The sequence below is a fragment of the Eptesicus fuscus genome, chromosome 6 (assembly GCF_027574615.1).
Source record: "Eptesicus fuscus isolate TK198812 chromosome 6, DD_ASM_mEF_20220401, whole genome shotgun sequence".
NCBI classification, from domain to species: domain Eukaryota; kingdom Metazoa; phylum Chordata; class Mammalia; order Chiroptera; family Vespertilionidae; genus Eptesicus; species Eptesicus fuscus.
In genome coordinates, this window is record NC_072478.1 from 56,422,689 (window position 1) to 56,448,482 (window position 25,794).

A 25,794-nucleotide genomic window follows, 5' to 3' on the forward strand; every position below is an offset into this window, starting at 1 on the left:
AGTAATGGTTCAAAACTCCATTATAGTTGACTTTAGTTATTACAGACAGAAAATTCCGGGGAAGTCAAATAATCTCTTCTGGTAATATAAAAATCCCGTTATCAATTTACAATGGAATTTCTGTGTAAATTACTCCACACAAGGAAATATATATTTTTAAAACCCATCTGTTATGCAACCACACATATAGGGGTTGTGAGTGTGTGTGTGTGTGTACGTGCGTATGTGAACAAACGTGCCAACATACACACACAGAATCTGCACATTTCTGGAAACTATTTTTAAATTAATAAAAGAAAATGAAATCACAGGAGTGTGTAGCAGGATAGCAGTCTTTCTTTTTAATGACAGGATGAAAAATAAATGCCCATTGGAAAGGAATAGTCAAACAGTCCCAGAAACTATACAATGTAACTTGTTAGATCCAGCAAATAAGATGTCATGTCAATGATCTGATCAAGAATACCTGCCCTGGTCACTCTGCGGATGTTTCTGTCCACTTGTTCACACTGAGGACCAAGGTATCCTTTTTTACAGAGGCACTTGTTGGGTCTAACACAGACACCTCCATGACGACAGGCTGGCTCACATTTCGCTGGGAGGAAAAGAAAAGAGCAATACAATCACACTCACGTCGTGTATGTCAGACACAGCACAAAGAGTCAATGAGTAAGGGAAGGGAGGGAGAGGAGGCGGAAGCGAGTCACAAAATAATCCAAAAGATAATAAAGACAAGAAGGGAAGAATGCTTTCAAACACACAGTTATCTGGGGACCAGACCTCGGCAGAGAATGGGAGACATCGCCAGAGAAGCATAGATCATGGGAAACAATTTTAATCCCTTGCAAAATGGACTCTTTAAAACAAGGATTTCAGTTCTTTGCAAGTCTCGGCCCCACTAGGGCATTTCCATGTAATGCTATGTTCCTACTCCCCCAGGGAGGACCTCAATGTGGGAAGGGCCTGGCCCACGAGAGAGGCCATGGCTTGAGTATCTCCAAACAGCATGAAGGGATGGTCAGGTATCAGTCCTGGTTTTGATGGAGCAGTGAGCACTTGGACTTCCTAGGACCCCTCCTCATTGCTCCTTCGAGGTACCCAGCATATGCTGCCTCCCAGCACACATGGAAGGCCCTTCCCGGGTCAGTGCAGTTGGCCAGTGAAAGATGTTCTTAGCAATCCTTTTCAGGGCTACTCTACAGCACAGAATCTCTCCATAAAAGGACTGTTAGCACTACAGTATTGGTGGGAATGTAAAGATTTACTGCTAAAATGAGATGGAGAGAGAAAACTGGGTATATAACTTCATTGCCTTTTGCTGATAGGATAAATCTGGGAGGTACAGCCCTGTTGGCAGAATCAAATTCCTTGAATACATTTCCTTATACTTTCAGGGGTCAGGGTCATTTTAACCTTTGCAATGCATTAATAAAAAAGGGGTCTGTGGTTGACACATGGAAAAGGGAGAACAAAAAGGAAATAGACTGTTCTCTCTTTTAAATTTGTGGGAGATGAGTAAACTATGTGAGTATAGGAATAAAATTCTTGCTTGGGTCACAAATATCACAAATGGTTTAATTTTATGAAATGGTTCTGGTTTACCTTATATGTTTAAATTATTTAAATTGATTTACTGGAAAGATTAAAGTACTTTATTGAAATAAAACTTAATGTTAGCTCAAAGAATATCTATTTTCATTTATATCACATATTATTATTATTAATACCTATTATGGTATATGTTTAATGTCACCCATATTCAAAATAATTTGTTTGCCGTCAGTTTAAACATACTGTTGCTAGAAGGCACTCAATAAATACTTGTGATCTAATAGTTTGAGAAGTTAGGCAAAATGCAAAGTAAGGTATAAAACAGAATGGACACAATATAGAAGAGGCAGATAGAATATATATTGTCAGGAATCAGAGGGAGCAGAGGGGAGATATAGTTTCAGAAATTAGAATATTCGTGCATTTGAACACTGATAGTATAGTAACCATAGTATTAATCAATCATGAAATGTTATTAGTGCTGAAACAATTTAAGCTTAAAATGTAGGCTATATATGTAACTTTAAGTATTGGCTACTTTTTGTCATATAATATACAAAGTAGACAAGTTATAGTTGTGATTTTTCTGAAAAAATACATGTTTAGGGTAAAGAAAAGAATTAACATTTATGAATTAAGAATGGGGCTTTTAATTTTCATTGGCAAGAGATATTTTAATACTTAAAATAGCAGAGGTTAAAACTTCTATTGGATGTAATATATATATATATATATGCTGGTTGTTGAAAATGCATTTTTTATCCTTATGCCAATCTTTCCCCCAGTTTTATTGAGAAATAATTGACAGACACCACTGTATAAGTTTAAAGTGTACAGCATGATGCTTTGATTTGCATAGATTGTGAAATGACTACCACACTAGGTTTAGTTATCACCAATCATCTGATGTAGACACAAAGAAAAGAAAGGGAAAAAATATTTATCCTGAAAATGCATTTTCAACATAATATATCTTAAACTCAGTATCTAAAGTTACGTAATCTTACTTCACACCAAGTAGGATTTGAACATCCTGGCATGTAACTGAGGAAATCCCTAGTTAAAGGATAGAGGAACCCTGGAATAAACCTCCTTTGCTCGCTCTCTCTCTCTGAGCATCTGCATACCTAGTTGATGGTTCACAAGGGAGTGGCCAAAAGGATTTAAAAATCTCATATATGCCTCTAGGTAATTGCGTTTCCCCCTTTTATTTAATAATGCCCACAGAAGAACCCTGTTTTTAGTGCACCATAGCCAGAAAGCAAGCAGTTAAGCTCGAGAGGCATTTATGGGGCGTCTGGAAAATGCTGACCCTGGGAGAGGGGCTCTGCAAACGCGCAGTCCTTGGCTGGTGGGAAGTCTCAAACCCAGGACTGGGAGCCTACAGAGATGATCTGTTTTTAATCTTTACTTTTGGAAAGGATGCAATTATTTAAAAGCCTTTTATGTTTATGACTGACTTATATATGGGAAATGTTTACATTGGGAAAACGGGAAAGCCTTCATTTGCTAGTTCAGGAGCAGAGTGAGCATTAATATTATTGGAAATGACTGAACGTTGAACACTCCATAATTCAAGAAGAAACAACCTGGTGTTAAGTTCTTGAGTTCCTGAGGACTGTCCCCTGCCCAGTCTTCCACTGGGACAATGGCAGTACTGACCGATTCTGCAGAAGTCGCCCTCCCATCCTGGGGTGCAGCAGCACGCCCCCGTGGGGGTGCAGTAGCCGTTCCGACAGAGCCGGGAGCATTCGGAAGTCAGCATCTGGGCTGGTTGGACCACTGCTCGGCACTCCTCGGGCACTAGAGGTCTGAAACAAAAGACCGAAATTGGTTGAAAATCAATACTGGAATGAAATCTAGTGATTTTGTAGCTCACAAAGTGTATCTCTTGCTTTCTAAGCAGACCCTTCTTTTAAGTGACTCTGAAAGATTGACAACTTTTTTTTTTTTTTTGACAACTTTCTAGGAATAGAAAATATACACCAGAGAGGAAACAAACTAGCCAGTTTGAACTAAAGAGGACATTAGCAAACACTGTAAGAAACTTCATCATGATCAAAATTCATTGATTAAAATATAATTATGCTACAGCAATATTTTACATTTGCTGGCCAAGACTTCCTAGCAATTACAACTTTAACAACATAGATGTACAGACATCAAAAAATCTTTTTTCCAGATCTACAAAAATTTTTTGTAGTATCTGAGATATGTTTCACTTGTTATTGGAATATTTAGCATTATCACAAGGCTGAGGGTATTCAGCAAAATAAATGCTTGTAACCTAAAAAGCTTGGGAATCCATTTTTGTTTCAATTTTACATTTATTTTGAGATACATTTTTAGGCTGACTTTTTTGGAAAGGATATTGCACTGTGTATGTGTAGGAGTGTGTGTCCTACTGACTCAAATTTCAAGTCTTTATGCAAAGAATTATATATATGTGTATTATATATACTATATATTTATGAATGTGTAGATATACATTTTAAAATGTTTAATTTTATCCTGCTATGAAGGAAACAAATGCTATTGGTAGCAAAGAGAAACATCTTATCTGCTGAGTAAAAAGTCATAGATTTTCTTTTAATTGCTCTATAACTGCCATCGTTTAGAGAGGGATCAAGATGCCTTCTGAAGATTTTTATGGTTCTCGCTGCTTTTGAAAGAAGAGGCTTTCAAGCTGAGTCAGGCTGGAACCATGATCACAATTAACTACTCACTGTCTAATAATCTTTGGGGAAAGACATGTGGTGGTACACTTCTCATCAGGAACTGTTACCTGTGCCCCAGTGTGATGAGAAAGCTCTTTTTGGTTAAGGAATGTAAATAAACACGCCATCACCAGTCAAATGGCCATCATCAGGACAGCCAAAGCGGTGGGACTCCTTCAGTAGCATATCAAAGAAAGTGATAATTATAGGTCACAACCACCACAAGAGGTAATGAGGTAGCTTTCTGAGAGAAGCAAATAATTAGACCCTTTAGATTCCCCATTCGTTCCTGAGATAGGTTGTCTTGTTATGCCCCTGTGGGCACTGTGAACAGCAATAATAATTTGGAGGCTGACCTCAGGCTGTTTATACAATGACTCAAAATCATATTAAAAATATATAGTGACTTCTTTAGCTCTTCTCTCCACTAAAAGTCCCAATCTGAGTTGAAACTACTGTGCTTTACAACTAACATGACAATTCAGAAAAACCCCTTAGTTCTATTCAACCGCTTATTTAAATCTAGAAATGGTCAATTTCTAGAAAGGTCCCTAAGGCATTCCGTGGACTGAGCATATTTTTACTCAGAAAACATTAACGGATATTGTCCATGTGTTTCCCAAGGGTGTCTTTTGGGGACTAAGGGCAGGGCTGGATAAGGTGGAGAAAATATGAAAGGATTATGCCAAGGAAAGTGAGAGCATGATCTCTGACTTTTTCTTACTGTGGTTGACTCGTTCAAATCTGCTCTCTGTCTTCCTCAACTAAAATTCTTACTCTGTGAGACAATGGCGGTGTCTTTGACCATCAGTAGAGCCATTTGTTTAGTAGCCAGGAAGTTCTTCTGAGCCATAGGCCACGATCATTTACCAGGTGGCACTCAGTAAGCAGTGTTGTTCAAATTTTACTGGTAACTAGAATTCTGTTATCCAGTTCCACTTGTTATTCACTTGTTCACCCTTTTTCTGATGCATTCAAAAACAGAGACCCAGAAGTAGAATGTATCAAAAATATATTATATGTTATATGTCATGCAAAACATGGAGGCACACAGCTCATGTACTACTCGACAGTAGGGCTTATGCCTGAGCAGCTGAGTCTAAAGAGAAGACACCATTTAGATCAAGAATGTAAGTGGCTCTGGTTAAAGGACAACAATCAGAAGATGCTGCCTGTTTGAGGCAGGGTGCAGGGGAATTGATTCCCATGGGAATTTGCCGAGGAAAGGAAGGCAGACAGGAGAATAGGGGTCCAGTTCTGAAGTGCAGTTTTTCAGGGTGGGCATCTGACCCTTGTTTCCACACTGACCCTCCAATTAGATGCTTTGACTATTTTTCACCATATATGCATACATGTGGATATAGAGCTTATGGGCAGAATTCTAAGTTGTTTTTCTGCCTAAGATTTAGTAAATACTTCTCTACCTATGGATGAAAATATTTCATATTTGGGCTTGCTTACTTTAGCTTATATAAGATGGTGTGGTTGTCATATATATAAATATTATGATTCCCTTTTTTTATTTAAATACCTGGGAAAATCATCTTTTTCTTCTTTTATAAAGTTGACAACTAACATTCCTCACTTGGCATGTCCAATAAATCTTCTCTTTTAAACTGTTAGTCCATTGGGAATACCTTAACTCAAAATTACATAAAACATACCCGTTTCTTACAGAACTTCACTTCTCTTAAGGAATAGATTATCCTCTCCTTTTCCCTTCCCAATTGGAATAAAGCTTTGAGGACAAAAACTACATATTCAAACCACTTCAAGTCCAGTCATTACTCGGGCAAATATTGTGCTCTTCCTGGGGATAAGATATAAACAAAACAGAATCCTGATCCTCATGGACAAACCATGGGGAAGACAGACATGCAAACACAGACTAAATCAGTGTGATCTTTGTTGCGATATAGACATAAATGAATTAACACAGGAATACAGAGGAGACAGTAATTAGCTTAGGATTGAGGGATGTTATAGAAAGATGACATTTAAGCCACCAAAGTATTTTATCTCCTTCAACTACTTATATTCATAGGTGCTAGGAAAATACCATATAGGCATTCAAAGAATGTTTGTTAAATTGAACTGAATGCATATAGTAGAAACTTTCTCAAATACTTTTTCTGATATGTAAACTCCATGAAGATAAATTCCCAAATTTCGATGTTACACTTTTTGATTCATTTGTTAATATCGATAAAAACAAGTCATTTAAGCAACAGATTTTTAAAACCCAACTAAAATAGATTAGTGAAAAAATGATGATAATATGCAGTTTTTTCTTTAAAAATTACACCTTCCTCTAGAAAACATCTTTTTACAAATGTATGTGGCTGTTTTATGCAAGATTAAATCTGCCTTTATCTCAAGTACTACAATGTCTGGTGATACATTGCCTTGCAATAGAAGTATAAGGTATTCAGAAGGTTTAGTCATCTACCACCATTCCAGGCAAGGGAGAAATGTGGGAATTCCAAGAAATGCTTTTACGAGTTTTGACTCTTAACAAATGAGTGTCATCTTGAAGAATAAGTTCTTCTCTGTTCATATTCTCCATTTTATGTCCTTTTAACAAATGCCATTTATAAGTGGTAATTCAATCAAGTTTTCATAGCAATCTATATAATTACTCTAGGAACTGGTATTCTAACATTTAAATTTGGTAATTTAAGAAAGACTATACTACACAGTACAAAGCAGAAAATTCCTTTGAATGCTGTGGTCATGGATCATGTCTCCAGGAAATAAGATATACATATAAGAAGAATTATATAACCATTTAAAAATAACATGGTCATTTAGATATTTCTTTCCATAAATTATCATATAATGTTTTCTATTTATTTTGAAATTTGTGATGGCTCCACATAGCATTGTATGGATTCCATAAGTATAGTTTATTCAAAAACATAAGCAAATCTTGGTAAAGTATGAATAAAATTCCAGTTATGCTTAGGCTCTTACCATAGATTATGTATGCAGGCTTATCCATTCAATAGAAATTTTGACTTTGCTCTCACCCCATTTTTTGGTACTATATCTTTAAAATTTCAGATGCTGTCTTACAGCTTAGAAAGGATTTGTTGGTTAAAAATATATTGTGCATCACAACATAAAATGTAGTACATTTAAGAGTGAACTATACCCTGGCAGATATATCCATTTTTTAGTTATTGGATATGTAAAAAAAAAATAGCGATAGCCAAACTGTGGGACATACTTCCTTGTCTTTTAGGTTTCAAATCCGCCATGCTGAATGGATTTTTATAGGGCATATACTTGTTCATGACCTCTAGTGTTAAGAAATTCTGTCATGTTTGAAAACTAGTCCCTAGCGGAGCCTGTGTCCCTGTTAATAGCTGAAAGGTCAATGGAGCTGCTAAACAGTTTGTATTACTGTCAGGGTGGCCATGAAAACACCGCCTGCAGCAAGAGACTTGGCAGCTGGGTCAACAGGCACTGTGGGGATTTATCAACCTAGGGGGGCCACTTGCATAAAACTTTGACTGATGAATTGGGACTAGACTGGCTTATTGGGCTAAAGCCTCTCTATTATGCATGCCTTTCTTTGGGATGGCAGAGCGGCCGGCCGGCTCCCTGAGACATATGCAGAGGATAAACAGAACCGATTTCCTCTTATGAAGTGATTTTTTTTTTTTTTAAAAAGCACTCTTGAGCATCCAGTATAATAAGGAGTAGGATGAAGATATTTTAAGAAAATAAACAAAGGGCAGTAAGTGGGGCCGTGGAGGGGAGCGGTAGGGAGGCGGCAAGAGGAACAGGTTTCGATATTGGTCACACAGGAGTCTGAGGTACAGCATTTCTGTAAAATGACCTCTCAAGCCTGGAATTTGCATTGTTCATTTATAGACCCCTTAAGGGAACGGTCTGCGGGACTTGGTTGAGTAACAGATAAGCAGTATGTTAAAATACAGCACGACTGGGTACATGGTCATTAAATCAACATTAAGAATGATTTTGTTATATAAATTCCTGGAGAAAGAACCCCAGAAATGTTTCAAAATTAAAAAAAAAAAAGTCATTTGCTCTTAGTTCATCTGAAACAAAAATGAAAGAACCTTTGTCAAAAGTGCAAAAAAACCCCACCACCACACAACAACAAAACACACACATAATAAAGCTTGGAAAATGCATAACTCCTTTTGGAATTCTCTAGTTTCTATCCCCCAGGAGCACTGTTTGACCCTGAAAAGATTTCATTAAGAGCAAAGCATCCAAGGCATGTCTTGGATATTTGAAAACTAGGTATGAAGAGCTCTTTACAGCTCCATGGACACCTTTACCCTAACTTTGGAACTAACACAAGCTTAAATGTTCAGAGATTACCTGAAAATAATCCTTCAGTGCACGGAATGAATACCAGTAATACTCAGAGTTTAATATTTTAAATCTAGCATTTAATGACCTCCATAGCACTCTGCAGAAAGGGTGGAGGGCAGCGTGAACTCAGGACCATATCAAAGGTGAAGGGACACACCATGGGATCCCACTTAGCCCAGGGCCCACACGAAGGAAGCGTCAGAGACAAGACCAGTGGACTCCCTGTCCTATCAGGCTAGGCCTGCTGACACTCTCAGCCAGTCCCAGGGGGCACTACTGTGTGAAACTCGAATTGTGGCTCAGGTCTTGTGCTCACTGGGTTGGGATCTTTTCTGGAACTGCTGGCTGAAAGAGCTCCCAGATAGGGCATGCAGAACCCATACTACAGACTTTGGGGGACCCAGTGCGTGGGCCCAGCAAGCTGGGTGATTGGTGTGGACTTGATCCTAATGCAACCCCACCACGAGATGTAATGCTCCACTCGGAGGATACTAACACAGAGGCAAAATGTTCTGCTTTTTCCTTAAATGACTCCAGAGTTCTAGCGAAGCCTTAGAGAAACCTGGTTGTGTTCTCACTAAAGTTTCTTTCATGATAAATAATGGCATTTGATATATTTTTTTAATCCTCACCCAAGGATATTTTCCCATTGATTTTTAGAGAGAGTGGAAGGAAGGGGGAGAGACAGAGAGAGAGAAACATTTATGTGAGAGACACATCAATTGCTTGCCTCCTGCACATGCCCTGACCAGGGCCGGGGATTGAGCCTGCAACAAAGGGCTGTGTCCTTGACTGGAATCGAACCCGGGACCCTTCAGTCCGTAGGCTGACACTCTATCCACTGAGCCAAACCAGCTAGGGCAGCATTTGATTTTTAAAAGAGGTTATCTTACCATCCTCTTCTGAGAAGGCCGCCCACTGTAAATGATTTTGCACTTATGTAAATGTCTGTGTAACATACAGCCTCAGACCACATTGTCCTTAGGGAAGTTTGCCTTAAGAATATTACAAATGGTTTGTAAACTCCCTCATCTTTCTTGAATGTGAGTGAGTGTGTGTGTGTGTGTCTGTGTGTGTAGGGAAAAATAGAAACAAACAAATCCTATGGTAAGAAAGTAACTTCTGTGACATCTAATATAGAATATAAAATTTTTATAATTTGTTATTCCTCTCTTCCAGGGCCAGAAGTCAATTCATGTTTGAAAGATATTCTGAAAACATTACAAATCTGGGACTCCTCCACAAGAATAGAGTTAACCTAAGATTTTAATTTGAGATGGATTTTGGATATGACAAAAAATGTCTATATATTGTTTTTTCAGTTGATGAGGTTCTTTCTTTCTCCCTCAAAAGTTTTAGAAAAACACTTTTGCTTTGAAGCAGATACTCTGAACACTGCAAGGCCAGTAATTAGCTTGTGTTTGCAAAATAATCCCGCTCACATACACGAAAGTGTCTACTTATATAGAAATTCAATTCATCTAGGCCGAAATACTGTAATAATAAACGTTGGCATCCAAATCAAAACAGAATGAGGCTCCCAACAAATGTTTATGAAAACATTTGTTTTCTTACAGTCAGTTTGATTTTGAAATGTATGCCTCTGCCTGTGTACAAGGACCGTGTCTTTGGGGCTCTGTTACTCCCCCAACCTTCTGAAAACCAAACACACATCTTAACCCTGGCCCCACACATGACACGACTCACCAGAAACAGGCACCATAATGAGAAGTCAGGCCTTTCAGGTATGTCACTCGGAGACCACCCTATGAGAGGGGGCCCTCAGATCACAAAGCCAAGGTCCCTCATGGCAACCCTGGTAATTAGACACTAATAATGGGTTGAAGGTGTAAAATTCACCTCCGTGCACCACCAACAGACTAAACAATCCAGATGAAGAGAGAAAGATTTTCCGGAGGAGGAGGAGGAGGAGGGAGAATTCATTATACCACTACCAGGAAGCTTGCAAAAGCAGACCAACTTTGACAAACGTAATGGAATAACAATGGCTATTTTGAAACGCATGGTGAGTGTTAGATCTGAGTGAAACCCCCAGGCCTCATTATGAATCATTAGAATGCTGGTATTTTATGAATTAACATGAGTTTGAATTCCGTTCTTCATAGTGCCAACTTCAACAGTTACCGTGTGTGGTGTCTGACATTTTTTTCATTCATTACTTTGCTTTTCACAAAGAGAACATTGGCTTCCCACTCAAGGAGGAAAAGACCCCCCGCAGGGCACAGCCGGTCCTTGTCTTCCTGTGAAAGCACACGTGTTCCTTACGTAGCGAAGGGATGCTGTGGCTGTGGGACCGATGCCTAGATGTGATACTTCGGACAGACAGTTTAGAAGTGAGTGTTCTTCTTTTTGTTCTGAAGTACCTCAGGAAAGACAGTGTTTTGTGGTAAACGGGCAAGAATCTGCATTTTTGTTAGTGACTTTTTCAGAAAAACATACACAATTTACAACTTGGGAAATATTTTTAAAATAGAGCTAAATTACTGCTTTTAGTAAACTTTTCAGGTGATTAGAACTTATTCTTCTAAGAGACTTGAAGCCCAGGAATTTAAGTTTGTAAATGGGCTTATGGAGATAAGTTAGTAGAGAACTAATCTGAAGCTCATCACATGGGCGAGCGGGGCTCCCATGACTACTGGTGTCCAACAATGGTCGTGTTTGTGAGGATACTTAGGTTCTGCAATAGTTGTTTCCGAACTTGTGACTAATTTCTATTTGACAGTATATAATTTTAGCAGCTTCTGATAGTCCAACTTTATCCATGAAGTTAACGACTGACTAATTATGATTCAAGATAATTTGAACGCCGTGTGTGTGTGTGTGTGTGTGTGTGTGTGTGTGTGTGTGTGTTGTGATGGGTGGGTGGAGAGTAGCAGGGCAGGAATAAATATACTCTTCAAAGGATTAAAACATTCAAGTCTCCTTTTTGCTGAGGTAAATAACAAAACACGTTTTTAGTTTTCGTTTGTTTAGTCACAGAAGCCTGCGTGCAAGCTGTGAACTTCCAGGGAGTTTTGAAACGAGGCTCAGATGTTGAACTGCCAAAATAGCTTACCCTGATTACCTATCAGAAATCACAGTGAGCAGCTGCAACGTCTGCCAGCACGTTTCTAGTTTTCTCAAGAGACAAGGCGGGTTCATTGTTTTTCCCAGGAGAGCCGAAGCCACTTCCTCATACATCTGGGTCTTCCTCACGTTTAACTGAGGACTCATTCCACAAACATAATGCTGCCCCCATGCAACAAGAACGACCTGAATGTGTGATAGCAATAGGCTTTTGAGTTTCAGCATAGTCCAGCCTAGCTCTCACAGACTGGGGCCGAGGGTCCTCTCAGGACAACCGTGGCACGGGGACAGGGCAGACGCAGTCATCTTTCTCAGTTGTTCATTGTAATTTGTCTGTCACTAACTTGAATGCACTAAAATAATGTGGAGAAGAGTATTTCTTGACTCAAAGGAATACAAAAAGAAATCTCACCTTTTGGGATCTATAATTTTGTAGAGTTTTCCATTGTGAGTCTGGGTCATACTTTTGCTACTTGATAGAATGTAAATTTCCCCTATGTAGAGAGAAATACAATAAATTATTTCACAGTACATGTATTTATACATGTGTATGTGTGTGTGCTCCCGTGCATGCCCACACACCCACCCTTACACACACACACACACACACCCTCAGGAAGATCACCTGCCTAAAATCTATGAGAGTCTCACACGTCTGCCTTCACATCGCACCCAGATTCCGCCCACTTCTCTCTGCATTCCATTGTTACTTCCGTGCAAGCAGGTATTAATTTCTCACCCTGATTATGGCAACAGCCTCCTAACTGATCACCCTGCTTCTATCCTTGTCCTTCCGTGTCTTCTCTCAACATACCAGCCACAGTGATTCTTGTAAGGTAAGTTAGATCCCATGAGTTGGATCACACTCTTGTTTCGATAGCCTCCAATGGCTTCTGATCTCTCTCAGAGCAAAGCCAAGTTCTGACAGTGGCCTGTGCTGTCTCCCTTCGCCCCTTATTGTTCTGCCTCATTTGCAATGCTTTGCCCCTTATTCACTCCTTCCTAGCTTCACTGGCCTCTGGGCTTTGACCACACAAGGCAGGTTCCTGTCCCAGGCTCCTGCCTCAGGTTCCTGCCTTTCAGTAGATCCTCAGTGGGTTCACTCCCCCTCCCTCCTTTAAGTCTGTGCTTAAACATCATCTTTCTTGACTATACTATTTAAAATTGCACTTGTCCCAACCCCCAGCAATCTGTATCCATCTTCACAACTAGATTTTTCTCCTAAGCACTTATTACCCATTGACATACAGTATATACTTTTAAAATTTACTTTTATTGTCCTCCTTTGGAATATGAATTTCATGACAACAGTTTAGATTTTTTAAATCTGCTGCTGTATCCACAACACCTAGAACAGAGCTTTGCACAGAATATATTTTTAGAATGAGTGCTGAATGGCAAGTTTTATGTTGATTTATTCTGCCCAAGACTGAAAGGTTTGATTACCCTGTTGTCACTGTTAATTGATAATTTGAGGCTAGATGGAATTGGGGTACTTGCATCTTTTTAATGTTTAGCTTTTTAAACAATATAAATAAAAATTTGGAAAGACAGAAGGAGAGAGACCCTGAAGCTCAATCCCAACTCTGCCTCCCTAACTTGTGATGCTAGGCTATGTTCATGATGGTGAAATAAACAGACAGCAAACCCTGTCAGGAGAGAACCACTCTTGTTTATTACCAGTACATCCATGTAATTCAGTGTTCATTCAGAGTGGATAACACAAATAGGGCGTTAGAAGCTATACTTATGATTACATGTTTATAAGGCTTTAACACTTATATTTGGTTCTCATTCATGAAATAGTTCTTGATTTACTCTATACTTCTCTATTCCCCTCTATTTATTGCGTATTAAGAAAACCCTACTGCTTTCTTACTTCTGAAATGGATGTGACATGGTTTACGCTTAAAATTTACATACAACAGAAAAACTAAAAATGAAGTTAAAAAGCAAAGGAATGTAAGTAAAAAAATTAACATTTATCTTTCAAGTTCTTTAGATAGTTTACCTCATTTGATTCTTCCTACAAACCCATCCTGATTTTATAGTTTAAAAAACCCGCACATAGGCCTGGCCGGTGTGGCTCAGTGTTTGAGCATCTACCTATGAACCAGGAGGTCAAGGTTTGATTCCTTGTCAGGGCACATGCCTAAGTTGTGGGTTGATCCCCAGTGTGGGGCATGCAGGAGGCAGCCAATCAATTATTCTCTCTCATCATTGATGTTTCTATCTCTCTCTCCCTCTCCCTTACTCTCTGAAATCAACAAATATTATTTAAAAAAACTACATAGGAAAAACAAACTTTTAATACTTTTTCCCCCCCAAATATTCCAAAACTTACTCATTTCCTTAAATGGTTCTTAATTAAGTCCAGTTTCACATTAAATCAATATTCAGTGAAAGTATATTTTTAATTATAGAATATACATGACATTATAGCTTTGGAGAAGGAAGGATTGTGTATGTTTTATTTGTTGGTTCTGCTCCCAACATAGTATTAAGTGTAGACAGACACTTGGATATTTTAACCAGTGATGCTGCTGCTAATAGGATGACTGAGGGTGAATCATTTGTAGCAAGGTCTGGGGAAATCTAAATGATTCAGTCATAGCATCTAAATATTCATCTCTAACTCTGGCACAAGCAAGTTAATCCTAATTTGTATTTTCAAATAAGAGTTGGCCAATGAAATGTAAATTACATTACAGATAATTTAAGAGAAAAAGGGTATCTTTCTGGGTCCTATAAGTGGGGAAGGAGAATATTAAGGGAAAATTAATTGTAAAATGCTTCCAATGCTGGAACAAGAAAAGGACAGATTAGATTTCTCTTCTTTGAATCATTATATTCCTGTGGCTCTGAAATATGTGTTATGTGTTTGAGGAATCTTGTCTGAGTTCCTTGTTAACCTACTGTAAGTAAATGGCGTGGAATGATTTCTGACTAATCCTTCATTTGATGCAGGAAAACCAAATCTGTACTTTTAGAGAAAATATTCTGATTTCGATGGGAAACACAACTCTTTCTTAACACTGAGAAATTCATCTCTGATGTTAAAGGGGCATAGTTGTCATTTTTCTTTAAAGGGAAGTATTATGAAAGTGACATTTATCTCTAAAATTTAAAATTAGTGGCATTTCCACTTTTTGATCACATTCCAACTTTAACTTCTTTTTGCAGACATAATGAAAATACTAGAGGCCCGGTGCATGAAATACATGCACTGGGGGGCGGGGGGTCCCCTCAGCCCAGCCTGTACCCTCTTGCAGTCTGGGACCCCTCTGGGGATGTCTGCCCTGCCGGTGGACATCCCTCTCACGGTCTGGGACCCCTCGCTCTTTACTGCCTGCTTGCTCACTGCTGCTTACCATTCGGCTCGCTGCTCCTTCCTTAGCGCTGCCGTGGAGGCGGGAGAGGCTCCCACCACCACCACTGCGCTCACCAGCCATGAGCCAGGCTTCTGGCTGAGTGGCGCTCCCCCTGTGGGAGCACACTGACCACCAGGGGGCAGCTCCTGCATTGAGCACCTGCTCCCTGGTGGTCAGCGCACATCATAGCGACCTGTCGTTCTGGTCGTTCCACCAAAACTGTTGCTTAGGCTTTTATTATAGATACCAACAAATAAATTGTATGTTATTCCATAGATCATCAACAAGAAGATAATTTCTATTCTGTTGCAAAGCAGATCTATAAACTCAGATTATTTTGCACAAATTTTACGTCCCAGTGGACACAAAATAAAAATTAGGAAATAGAGGATAAGTGAAATTTGGATTGCAACAAATATTTAAATTATTCCAAGAGGCATGGATAAATGGGAAGGTTTTCAGATAGAGAATCTAAGCAAATGACTCAGATGCATCAAAAATATCAGTAGACATTTAAAATTACCCTCTCTTTGGGACTCAAAAGTTCTCCTTTTGTTCCTGCCTCCCATTTTCCTGCTTTGGTGACTTTCTTATTTCTGGGGTGGAAATAAGATGTAAAGGCCCCCCACAGAAAGGTTATTGAAGGAACCCAACAAATAACTGGACCCTCTGAAATCTCTCCAGGAGGTCATCTTTGCTCTAGGTTACATTTCCAACCCAGGAGGATGAGAGGGTGGTGTTTATTCTCCCGAGCAGAACAAAACCTCCAGGCAAAGGAATGAGAAGGGAACTTAATAGAAAAGTTTGTGCGGTACCTAATTCATCTTCTCCAAATCCCAATATGTGACCTGAGAAGTAGCCTCGACAGGAACCGCCATTGCCGAGACAGAGCGGTTTTTCTTGCCATTGCTTGGTCACGGGGCTTTGCTGAAGAGTTAAGAAATTCCTGCAACACAAACATACCACAAACCTACAGTAAAAACACATCATTGCTTAAAAAAAACACAAGCATTTGTCTAAACTAAAACTCAATAAATAATTGTTGTGCCATAGGCCTGGCTTCTAAAGGGAACAATATTATAGCCCATAATGTGTGTGAATGCTATGAAATTCCCAGGTGGGGAGAAAGTACTTAAAGTTAGGATTTTGTTCCCCCAGGGCACTAAATGTACCTGAGTCTGAGAAAAGCCCGCCCCTTCATCCAGAGAATGATACTTCCTCTCCAGGACTAGACTCCATGCTGAGCTATCAATCAGAGAGAGGGGCAGGGGGAGATAAGGTGGTCAGTACACTTTTCTAGTCCTGTAGTGACCAAGCATATCAGCTCTGCCATGTGCCTGAATGCCAGGGGCCTGGGAAACAAGATTCTGAATTTGGGTTTCATCACAGAATTTCTTATAATTATCCACAATGTGACCTTAACTTTAGACCAAAATTTAATTTTGGAGTATTCCTACCACTTGAGACTAATTAACTTGCCCAAAGTCCTGAAAATCAAAAGCAAAAGCAAAAATTCTCGGCCTTCCAAGATTATCTTTAAAATATTTATAAACTCATATAAAACCATAGTTTTCAAATTACTCATTATCATGGCAAATTTATGGTAAGGATGAAGGGAAGAGCCTACATAATCTCAAAAGTCCTGAGGACTTCTCTGCACTAAAGAAAATTACTATTATTTTTTATAATTGATGAAGATACAACATCAAGATATGGTTTATTTTAAACCTGTTGCTACAATCATTTTATTATATTATTCCAAGATTTAATGTTTGTGGTGTTGTACACAAAGAAAATTATTTTATGAACTTGATCAAGTCTGTTTAAAAAGCATCTCTTAGGTAGTTCTTCAAACCACCATACAATAGTGGGACTAAACATAAATAATATCTGTGTGTGTCCCAGAGCTGACCCCCAAAGGGAGACACGCACTTGAATACTTTATGGCAGTCTGCCCCCTAATCAATGTATATGTCATTCAATATGTCAAATTGTGGGATCAGGACGCCTACCCATCACGGTCTCCAAACACGTAGCTTCCATACAGCCTTTCCGACTGGCAGCCTCGGTAAACAAACCCGCCAACCAAAGGACCACTGCTAAATAGCTTGAATTCTAAAAGTGATGGCTCACTTTCTGGAAAGAAATGTACACAGCATTAGATCAGATGAAACATATTTTCATAAAGCAAAAGTGATGTAGGCCCAGCCACGATTATTCCAGTCATTTACTAGAACCCTGAAGTGTGTGCCATCATGCACGAGGTGGAGCCTTGCTCTAGATATTTAGTGAAAATAGTTACTCCTGCTGCTTAACTGGTGTACATTTTAAGGGCTTCCACGTCCAGCTTAATGAAATGGGAATGCTCCGACGTGCTTGCTGTTGTTATAACTGCCAAGACTTAGAAAGTCTGTAATGCAATTAGAATCTGGATATTTTGGAAATCACAGTTACTTACTTTAGAACCAAAATACTTAAAAATAATACTGAATTTTTTAATATTGAATTTTTTGTAGAAATGCTTCAGCATATATTTAGTAAATGGAGCTAGACGTTATATAAGCTGTTTGAAAGTTCACACTTTAATGAAAATAAAAGTATAGTGCATAAAATGTCTTTAAAACCACATTTGCACATTTCAAATATTGTCACTTAGTCAAGTAATATCTTCATTTAAAATATTTTAATAGTTTTGTTGATGGAGTTGTGTGGTTAACAAAGCCAAACGCAGTCATTCCTTTTGAATCATGTGTATGGACATGACCTCACTCTTTTCACACATGTCACTATACACTGGAATACACATATGCTAATTGCAGTGGAAAAGATCTGAAGTCAGTTACAAATCAATCTGAAAATTACTTATTACTCATTAAGTACATTAGGTGCTTAATATAAATAAGTCACTATCAGCAGGCAGTATTTTAGGCACAAACTTTTGTGGAAAGACAGTAATTTTAAAGTCCTCCCTCCTCCCCATGTGATTATGATGAATATGATATTATAAGACGTAGAAAAGATAGATTTTAAATAACCAGTACTCTGAGATGTAGACTATTTGGAAGGCAGCTATGCTCACCACTATACCACCAACACCTTGATGTAGACTATTTGAATGACTGAGGACATAAACTCTGGAGTCAGGCTGCTGAACTCTGGGGTTCAAATCCAGGCCCTGCCACTTTATGTTGTGTGATATTTAATCTTTCTGTGTCTCACTTTCCTCATCTGTACAATGTGGCCTAGTGCCTATCACATAGGGTTGTTCTGTGAATGAAATGAGTAAAGTTTATGAAGTGCTTACTACCAGGGCTGGCATGTAGTAAGCACTGTGGCTGTGGTTACTTGTTGTTGTTTTCAGTTTTATTGAGGAATAATTGACAAATAAAATTGTAAGATATTTATTTATTTTTGTTTTGTTAATCCTCACCTCAGGATATTTTTCCATTTATTTTCAGAGAGAGTGGGAGGGAGAGAGACAGAGAGATCGAAACATAGATGTGAGAGAGACACATCGATTGGTTGCCTTCGCACATGTCCCGACCAGGGCCGGGCATCGAGTTACATGCCCTGGACTGGAATTGAACCCGGGGCCCTTCAGTTTGCAGGCCGACGCTCTTTCCACTGAACCAAACTGGCTAGGTCATAAATTGTAAGATATTTAAAGTGTACATCGTGGTGATTTGATATATGTATACATTGGGAAAAGATTCAGTGGATGTGTTTTTAATACATAAACGTAGGGCTGCCAATATTGTAACCATTTTCAGCTGAACCCCAAATAATGTGCTTGTAGAATTTAGCTTAATCTACAAATATAGCTGGAATTCCATCAAGCTAGTGACTCATTAGGTTTTTTTTTCCCAAACCACATTAGTCTTTGGTTTGGCTTTTGTAAGATGCACACACACACACATACATGAATACCTGGAAAAAAAATAAAGTAAAATAACTGAATACCACATGAACTAACACAGCTGCTTCATTCTTGGTACTGAATAAATATCTGTATTTAATGAGTAAATAGAAGAAGCAATCAATTTAATAATCTACTGTGTTTCTTAAATCATAATATTTGATATGTTGCTTCCTCCAAAAGGAATAAATACTAAAACATTGAAAGATGTTAAGTATCTTTGACTTCATATTATACAATTTTATATTTTATATGTATCTCTAAATAACTCTAGTAGTCACGTTATTAAAAATAATGTCTAAACATCCCATTTCCATGACATGTCTTTGCAAGGCTATTACCTTGTTTTCCCTAAAATAAACACATTTAAAAAATTACATTCTTATTTGAAACACTTATAATTTTCCTAATTGCTAAGACTAGCATGCTGGTTATTGAAAAATTCCTTACACTTAACACTTGTTTTTTGCTCTGTATATAAGATGTTAAGACAAGTTCCCCTTGTATATTACATAAATAGAAGTTATTCATCTTGATTCTCAGATGAGCAAAATATAAACTGCTAACTTTTGAAGGTCCATTACATTTTTTTGGATTTACCCAGCACCATTTAATCTGTGGGAAAGGTAATTACCCCAATGGAACCCTGGGGGCTTATAAGAGTTCCTGGACCTTTAAAAAGTGAGCAATTTACTCCTTCGCCACTGTTAGGCCAGTGTTTTCATGCTTTCCCAGTGCTCATTCTGCAGAAATCCTTTTCTCTTCAATTAATATACTAAAATAAGATAAAACCAAACTAAACCAAAACCAACAAATGATGTTGTACTCACCATAATCTTTCCCCTTTATTATCTGTAAGATTCTGGCTGATGACCTGTTCTTTCCATTGGAGTCTGAACACAGTATTGTTAAATTGATGTTGATGTCAGTGGGATGTCGATCCACGGCACATCTGTGTAACAAAAGGGGACACCCATGAATTCCTACCTGTGTCTTCCAAGCTCAGACTGGAGAGTTCTGACACAGAGGTATTTGTGGGCTGGCAGACCCTTTGGACTATTTGGTTTGGATCCGCTAGAAGAGGCTGAAGGAAACATCCTGATGTGTGTGTGTATCTGCTGAAGCTTAATGATCTCTAGAGAAGAGTTTTTAATTTCTCTGGGTATCTCCCTACACTGTGAATGTGCACACTGACTTCAAACACTTGCTAGTCTGTTATTAAGGAACTAGAGGCCCAGTGCATGAAATTTGTGCACAGGGGCGGGGTGTGTGTGTGTGTTCCTCAGCCCAGCCTGCACCCTCTCCAATCTGGGGCCCCTTGAGGGATGTCCAACGGGTGGTCGGACATCCCTCTCACAATCCAGGACTGCTGGCTCCCAACTGCTCGCCTGCCTCTGCCTGATTGCCCCTAACTGTCCTCCCCTGCAGGCCTGGTCACCCCCAACTGCCCTCCCCTGCTGGCCCGGTCACCCCTAACTGCCCTCCCGTGCTGGCCTGGTCACCCCTAACTGCCCTCCCCTGCAGGCCTGCCCCCCCTCAATTGCCCTCCCCTGCAGGCCTGGTTACCCCCCCCCCAACTGCCCTCCCCTGCAGGCCTGGGTTCCCAACTGCCCTCCCTTGCTGGCCTGGTCTCCCCCAACTGCCCTCCTCTGCCAGCCTGGTCACCCCCAACTGCCCTCCTCTGCTGGCCTGGTCACCCCTAATAGCCCACAACTGCCCTCCCCTATAGGCCATCTTGTGGCGGCCATCTTGTGTCCACATGGGGGCAGCCATCTTTGACCACATGGGTCAAAGCCATCTTTGACACATCTTGTGTCTTGGAGTGACAGTCAATTTGCATATTACTCTTTTATTAGATAGGATATCACATGTACAATAAACTGGTAAAGTATAAGAATCAGCAACAGCCCACTTTGGCGACACACAATGTAAAATTAGTTGTTGTGTTAGTTTTGTGTGTCTTCCATGGAACCCCTACATTCTAAAACTCAGGCTGCTCTAACAAAGGAAAGTGTGCACTCCAATTTAGGGAACACAATAAAACTGGTCCCACAACCATTGAGGTCTTTTAATGGACTGTAGTCTTCATGTTCTGGGCCAGAATTTTTCTGTGACTTAAGTCACTGACTATAAATGCCACGAGGACAGGAGCCACTTCCACCTTCATCTCTGTATTACCTAGTTCCAACCTGGGGATATTTGTTCAATGGTTAAGTCAATGAGGAATTAGGCATGAGGAGTTTGGGTTGAGGGAAGAATAAAGTTGAATACTATAATTTTGAAGTTCCTACAAATGTGGAAGATGGTGTTGCATTGTTTTTAGGTTTCCCAAACTTTGTCATTATTGACACTTTGGTGGGTGGTGGTAATGGTGGTGGTGGTGGGCGGGGTGCTGTCCTGAGTATTGTAGGACCTTTAGCAGCATCTCTGGCCTCTACCTGCTACATGTCAGTAGCATGATCCCTTCCTCCCAAGTTGTGAAAACCCAAAATGTTTCTAGACATTGCCAAATCATCCTCTAAAAATCACTGTTTTAGGCAAAAATATATAGGTATACACATTAATGACTTAAAAACAAAACCCTTTGGGAAATTAATAAATTAATAAATAAAACAATCTGAGAGTAGGCTCTGGGTCTTGGGCAACATGTTGCAATTATTTGAACAACAGCAAAACAAAAACTGTTGCCTCCAAATGCTCCCATCCATATTAGGGAAACTATAAGCCTGACCTGCCAGAGATGGGTTAGCTGTTCTGTGGCAACAGTCTCTTAATTGTCCTCTTTAATTCAAGGACTCACAGAATACAATGCCTGGCAGGGATCATGACATCCACATGCTGTGACGGAAGGTGGAACTAAATCCACACAGGGTGAGAAAATTTTCCTATATTGCTTTTCTTTTTCAGATGAAACTATGACATAACAACAAAAAGGTTTGCCCTGTTTCTGGTAAGAAAGAGCAAATCTGGAAGAAAAGGCCAGGGGTCCCAATAGTTTCGTTGCTGGGGGCCATGAGGCTTTTACTCTGGCTGAATACTACCTCCACTGAGAACCACTTGACCCTTCGAACCTTTAGTTTCTTATGTAAAAAAGAGTCTGAGAGTGAAGCTTCTCTGTCTGATACTGTAAAGGCAGATACATGTTGTTATACATTTGTCCAAACCCATACAAGGTGCGACACCGAGTGAACCCTAATGTAAACTGTGGACTTGGAGTGATCATGATGAGTCGATGCAGGCTCCTTCGCTGTCACCAATGGATCACTCTGGTGGGGTCAGCAATAGCGGGGAGGCTCTGCATGTGTAGAAGCAGGGGTATATGGGAGATCTCTCTACATTCCAATCAATTTTGTTGTGAACTTACTAGTAAAACTGCTCAAAAAAAAAAGTTTAAAGTCTTCAAAAAAGGGGGAGAGGGGCTTGATGCCAGCTACCTCGGAGCACCCCTGAGAGGCATAAGGAGATAAGGAGCATAAGATACTTAGCTCAGTATTCTGCACCCAGGTGCTTCATAAAAGTCAGCTTAATGTCTAGCCAATAATAATTATTTAGTTTCCTTTCTGCTTTATTAAATGTTCCAACATAACCTTGGAGGGAGGCATGAGTGTGTCTCCAGCCCTCTGCCGCGGGGGGTGGGGGCTCCACAGCACAGGCGTCCTGCCCTACGTCAGGCCTGTAAAGTGCCTCCCACTGTGTTTTTACACTGAGGGTCCAGGACCCCCGGGAAGGTTGCACGAAAGCGCCGGCGGGACTGCGGTGACTCAGGCTGCTGGACTTCAAAGTGCTGCTCTGTGGTGGTATCTGCGAGAGCTGAGCTACAGGAATGGAATGTGACAGTTTCCTCCACATCCTGAACCCACCTTAAGTATTCCCTGTCGCCCAGATTTTAAGATCTGCTGAGATGCCAAAAAGGAAATGAACTGTAGACGTGGACTTTGATGGAGGGGAGATGAAGGGCATGAGGGATTATAAAACTAAAAAGTTCGAAAACTGCTCACCTTGCACACAGTGAACACTCAATAAACATTAAATAGCAATAATACTTTAGCCAATAAAGGAGTCAACGTGGCCCGATAGCCCTTGGTATGACCAGCAGATCACGGATTGGGTGAAGCTTTCATCACAGAATTACTTTAGGAGACTTCATAGCTTTTTAAAAGTGTGCCCCAAGCTTCTCACTCTACATTCTTCTTAGGGTTCCTTTCTTTACGGTTCATTCTAGTAAGTGGTCAGTATTTCATTTAGCATTCCTTTAGTATTTGTAATTTTTTTCAAGGAAAAGAATGCTAATGTTTAGTCCATTCCTTATAAGTTGGTACTGTATTAAGTGAAGCTATGAAAATAAGAACTATAATTTATTTAACATCTACCATGTGTGTCAGACCCTGTTTCATGACTTACTTGTAGCTGCATGCTTTTAATCATTGCAGCATCCTTGCAAGGTAGCGCTTACCACCCCCATTTAATATGTAAGGAAAGCATCGTTTAGACGGATTTCAGGAGACAAAAGGTTTATTATCTCTCTGATTATTCAGGTGGAGTTTGAATCATGACACTGGCCCACCGTGCTTCTCTAATAATAGCCCTCCAAAACTTGAAGGCGATTTTTCTGCATGAAATTGTCCTTTTTCATGTCTAATCTGCCTCCTAAACCTGCTTCGTGCATTAATAGAGGAGAGTGCTAACGACTGGCTCGGAGAGTGAGCCTGTGTGATTTCGGCGGCACAGCCCTGAGCACCACTCCTGCTGCTCTGGGTCTGGACCCATCTGTCTGTCTGTCTTTTCTCCGTTCCCGAGTCCCAGCCTGGCGTTCACGCAGGCCAGCAGCCGGCGGGTGCTCTCACCTGCCTGGATCGTGGAGGCCGTGGGCAAACACTTCGGGGGGCTGGTTGGTGCTGTTGAAGTGCGGGTTGCTCCTGGGGATGGAATAAGGCACGTTGCACATGTCTGTGTCCACGTCCAGCCGGAGGACAGAACCTGTGAAGTCACTGGGAAGTAGGAGGACGACATGAGTGCTTTCGTTTTTATTACATGTTTCACCAAAACCAAATGCAGAGAGGTTGCTCTACAGATCATGCCCCTGTCTGAGACCAAATCATTCCAGTTCCCAATTCCATACGGCGGGAAATAAGGCGAGGGGCCGTCTGCTTTCAGACAAGAGGCCACAGACTGCACCCTCAGGCGGGGGCTGCTGTTTGCGTCTGTCCTCTTATGTTTTTGCTGACCCATCTATCTTGTGTTCTGCAGGAAACTCCACGGAGTATGTGGGTCCATTCTGCGGAGTGGTGGGAGCAGTGTGGACAGGCAGAGGGGAGGCGCTGTTTGCGTCTCCGGGCTGCGAGCGATATTAGTTCTCTGCCTTCTCACTCTGCTTCGTGCATTGATAGAAGAGAATGCTAAATACTGGCTTGGGGAAGGATGTCAACAGAGCCTTAAGTTGTGTTAGGTCATCAAAGTGCAGCGACTTTCAGAAATATCACATCCACATGCTACTGAATGCCTCTGCACATCCCCAATGCAGGCATGCAAACCAAGTTAAACGTTCAACCCGGGGGGTACAGCTCACAGACTGCTTGTCACTCCCTGGGCCCGAGCCTTTCTCCTGGCACTTTCACATCAAGTGGGAACCTGCCTTTTTTTTTTTTTTTTTTTTTTTACCTTAACCCATCCATTTCTTCCATATCATCCAGCGTGATCATCCCATCCCCGAGAATGATGTACAGCAAGCCGTGGGGGCCGAAGAGCAGCTGTCCCCCCAGGTGCTTCCTGTGCAGCTCTGCAACTTCGAGAAAGACCCTGGCGGTCCTCAGGTCAACCTGATGGGGGTTTTTCCTACATTGTGGGGCAGAAACAAGACCACGACTGTGAGAGCTGGAAGGCGAAGCCACTGGAAAGTAACGAGTACACACCTAGGGAAGCAAACACCTGGCCTGTAAATAAGGAAGCACATACTTGAAACGGGGCCAATAAAAACCACCAAAAAATTACGTTATTTTCCAACGTTCAGAAGTAGCATTTAGATTGCAAGGTAATTGAGGAAAAGTGCCCAAGCTATCGTTTTTGTGCGTGTTTTTTTTTTTTTTTTCCAGTTTTCCTTAAAGACACGCATGGGGGTTTAAGCAAGATGGAGATTGTGGGTTTAATTATTGCCACTCTATGGCTATCTATTTGTAACTTCTAAACAAAAAAGGATGAAGAGATACAGGGAAAATAAGATGGAAAAATATGTATGCCTCCGTGCATTTCAGCGATACCTGGACACCGTGTATTCCACAACTCGAAGAATGTGGTCATGCGGCCCCATAGCCCAGCGTTCTTGGTTGGTGGTGTAAGACACATACAGCTTTCCGTTTTTCTTGTAATTGGGGTGGAATGCAAGGCTTAGCAGCCCTCTTTCATCTCCTCCCTGCAGTCAAATGAAAAACACAAAGAATCGCAAAGTTAATTATGTTCTTTATTGTGTTTCAGCTGGAACCCCCGAAAGAGTCTCTTTCTTTCTTTTGGATAATCTTTGCCCAAACTCTTTTCTTTTCTTCCTTGCCTACTGCACAAAAAGGGATTATAAAACATTTCACTTTGCGGAACTCTTTAAGGGTTAGAACAAGCCAGTTGTCTCGCGTGGTTATCTATGCACAAGGCCCTCGCATTACTTTTGTCGAGTGATTTGTGCCTGTGATCTTGGGAAGCTAGGAAGACAAGGTGAAGTGCTGGGAAGAATTCTCTGCTGGGTTACCATGTTGCTTGTCGTCCACGGAAGACAAATTAAAAAGGTTCATAATCAGCAGTCACTTCTAATCCAAGT

The 25,794-nt window shown here is 40.4% G+C and overlaps 1 protein-coding gene across 1 annotated transcript in view; it reads right to left on the minus strand.

Moving 5' to 3' along the window:
* Window positions 1-323: 323 nt before the first annotated feature.
* HHIP (hedgehog interacting protein) overlaps window positions 324-25,794 on the minus strand; it is an 81,688-nt gene continuing 56,217 nt past the window's right edge. The window contains exons 5-13 of the mRNA XM_008143845.3: window positions 25,247-25,398; window positions 24,651-24,824; window positions 23,837-23,980; window positions 19,823-19,944; window positions 17,089-17,212; window positions 15,892-16,022; window positions 12,118-12,199; window positions 3,214-3,362; window positions 324-595 (exon numbers count right to left, since the gene is read on the minus strand). Coding sequence (XP_008142067.1) covers window positions 402-595; window positions 3,214-3,362; window positions 12,118-12,199; window positions 15,892-16,022; window positions 17,089-17,212; window positions 19,823-19,944; window positions 23,837-23,980; window positions 24,651-24,824; window positions 25,247-25,398 — 1,272 coding nt within the window. The 3' untranslated portion in view covers window positions 324-401. The remainder of the gene's footprint in view (window positions 596-3,213; window positions 3,363-12,117; window positions 12,200-15,891; window positions 16,023-17,088; window positions 17,213-19,822; window positions 19,945-23,836; window positions 23,981-24,650; window positions 24,825-25,246; window positions 25,399-25,794) is intronic.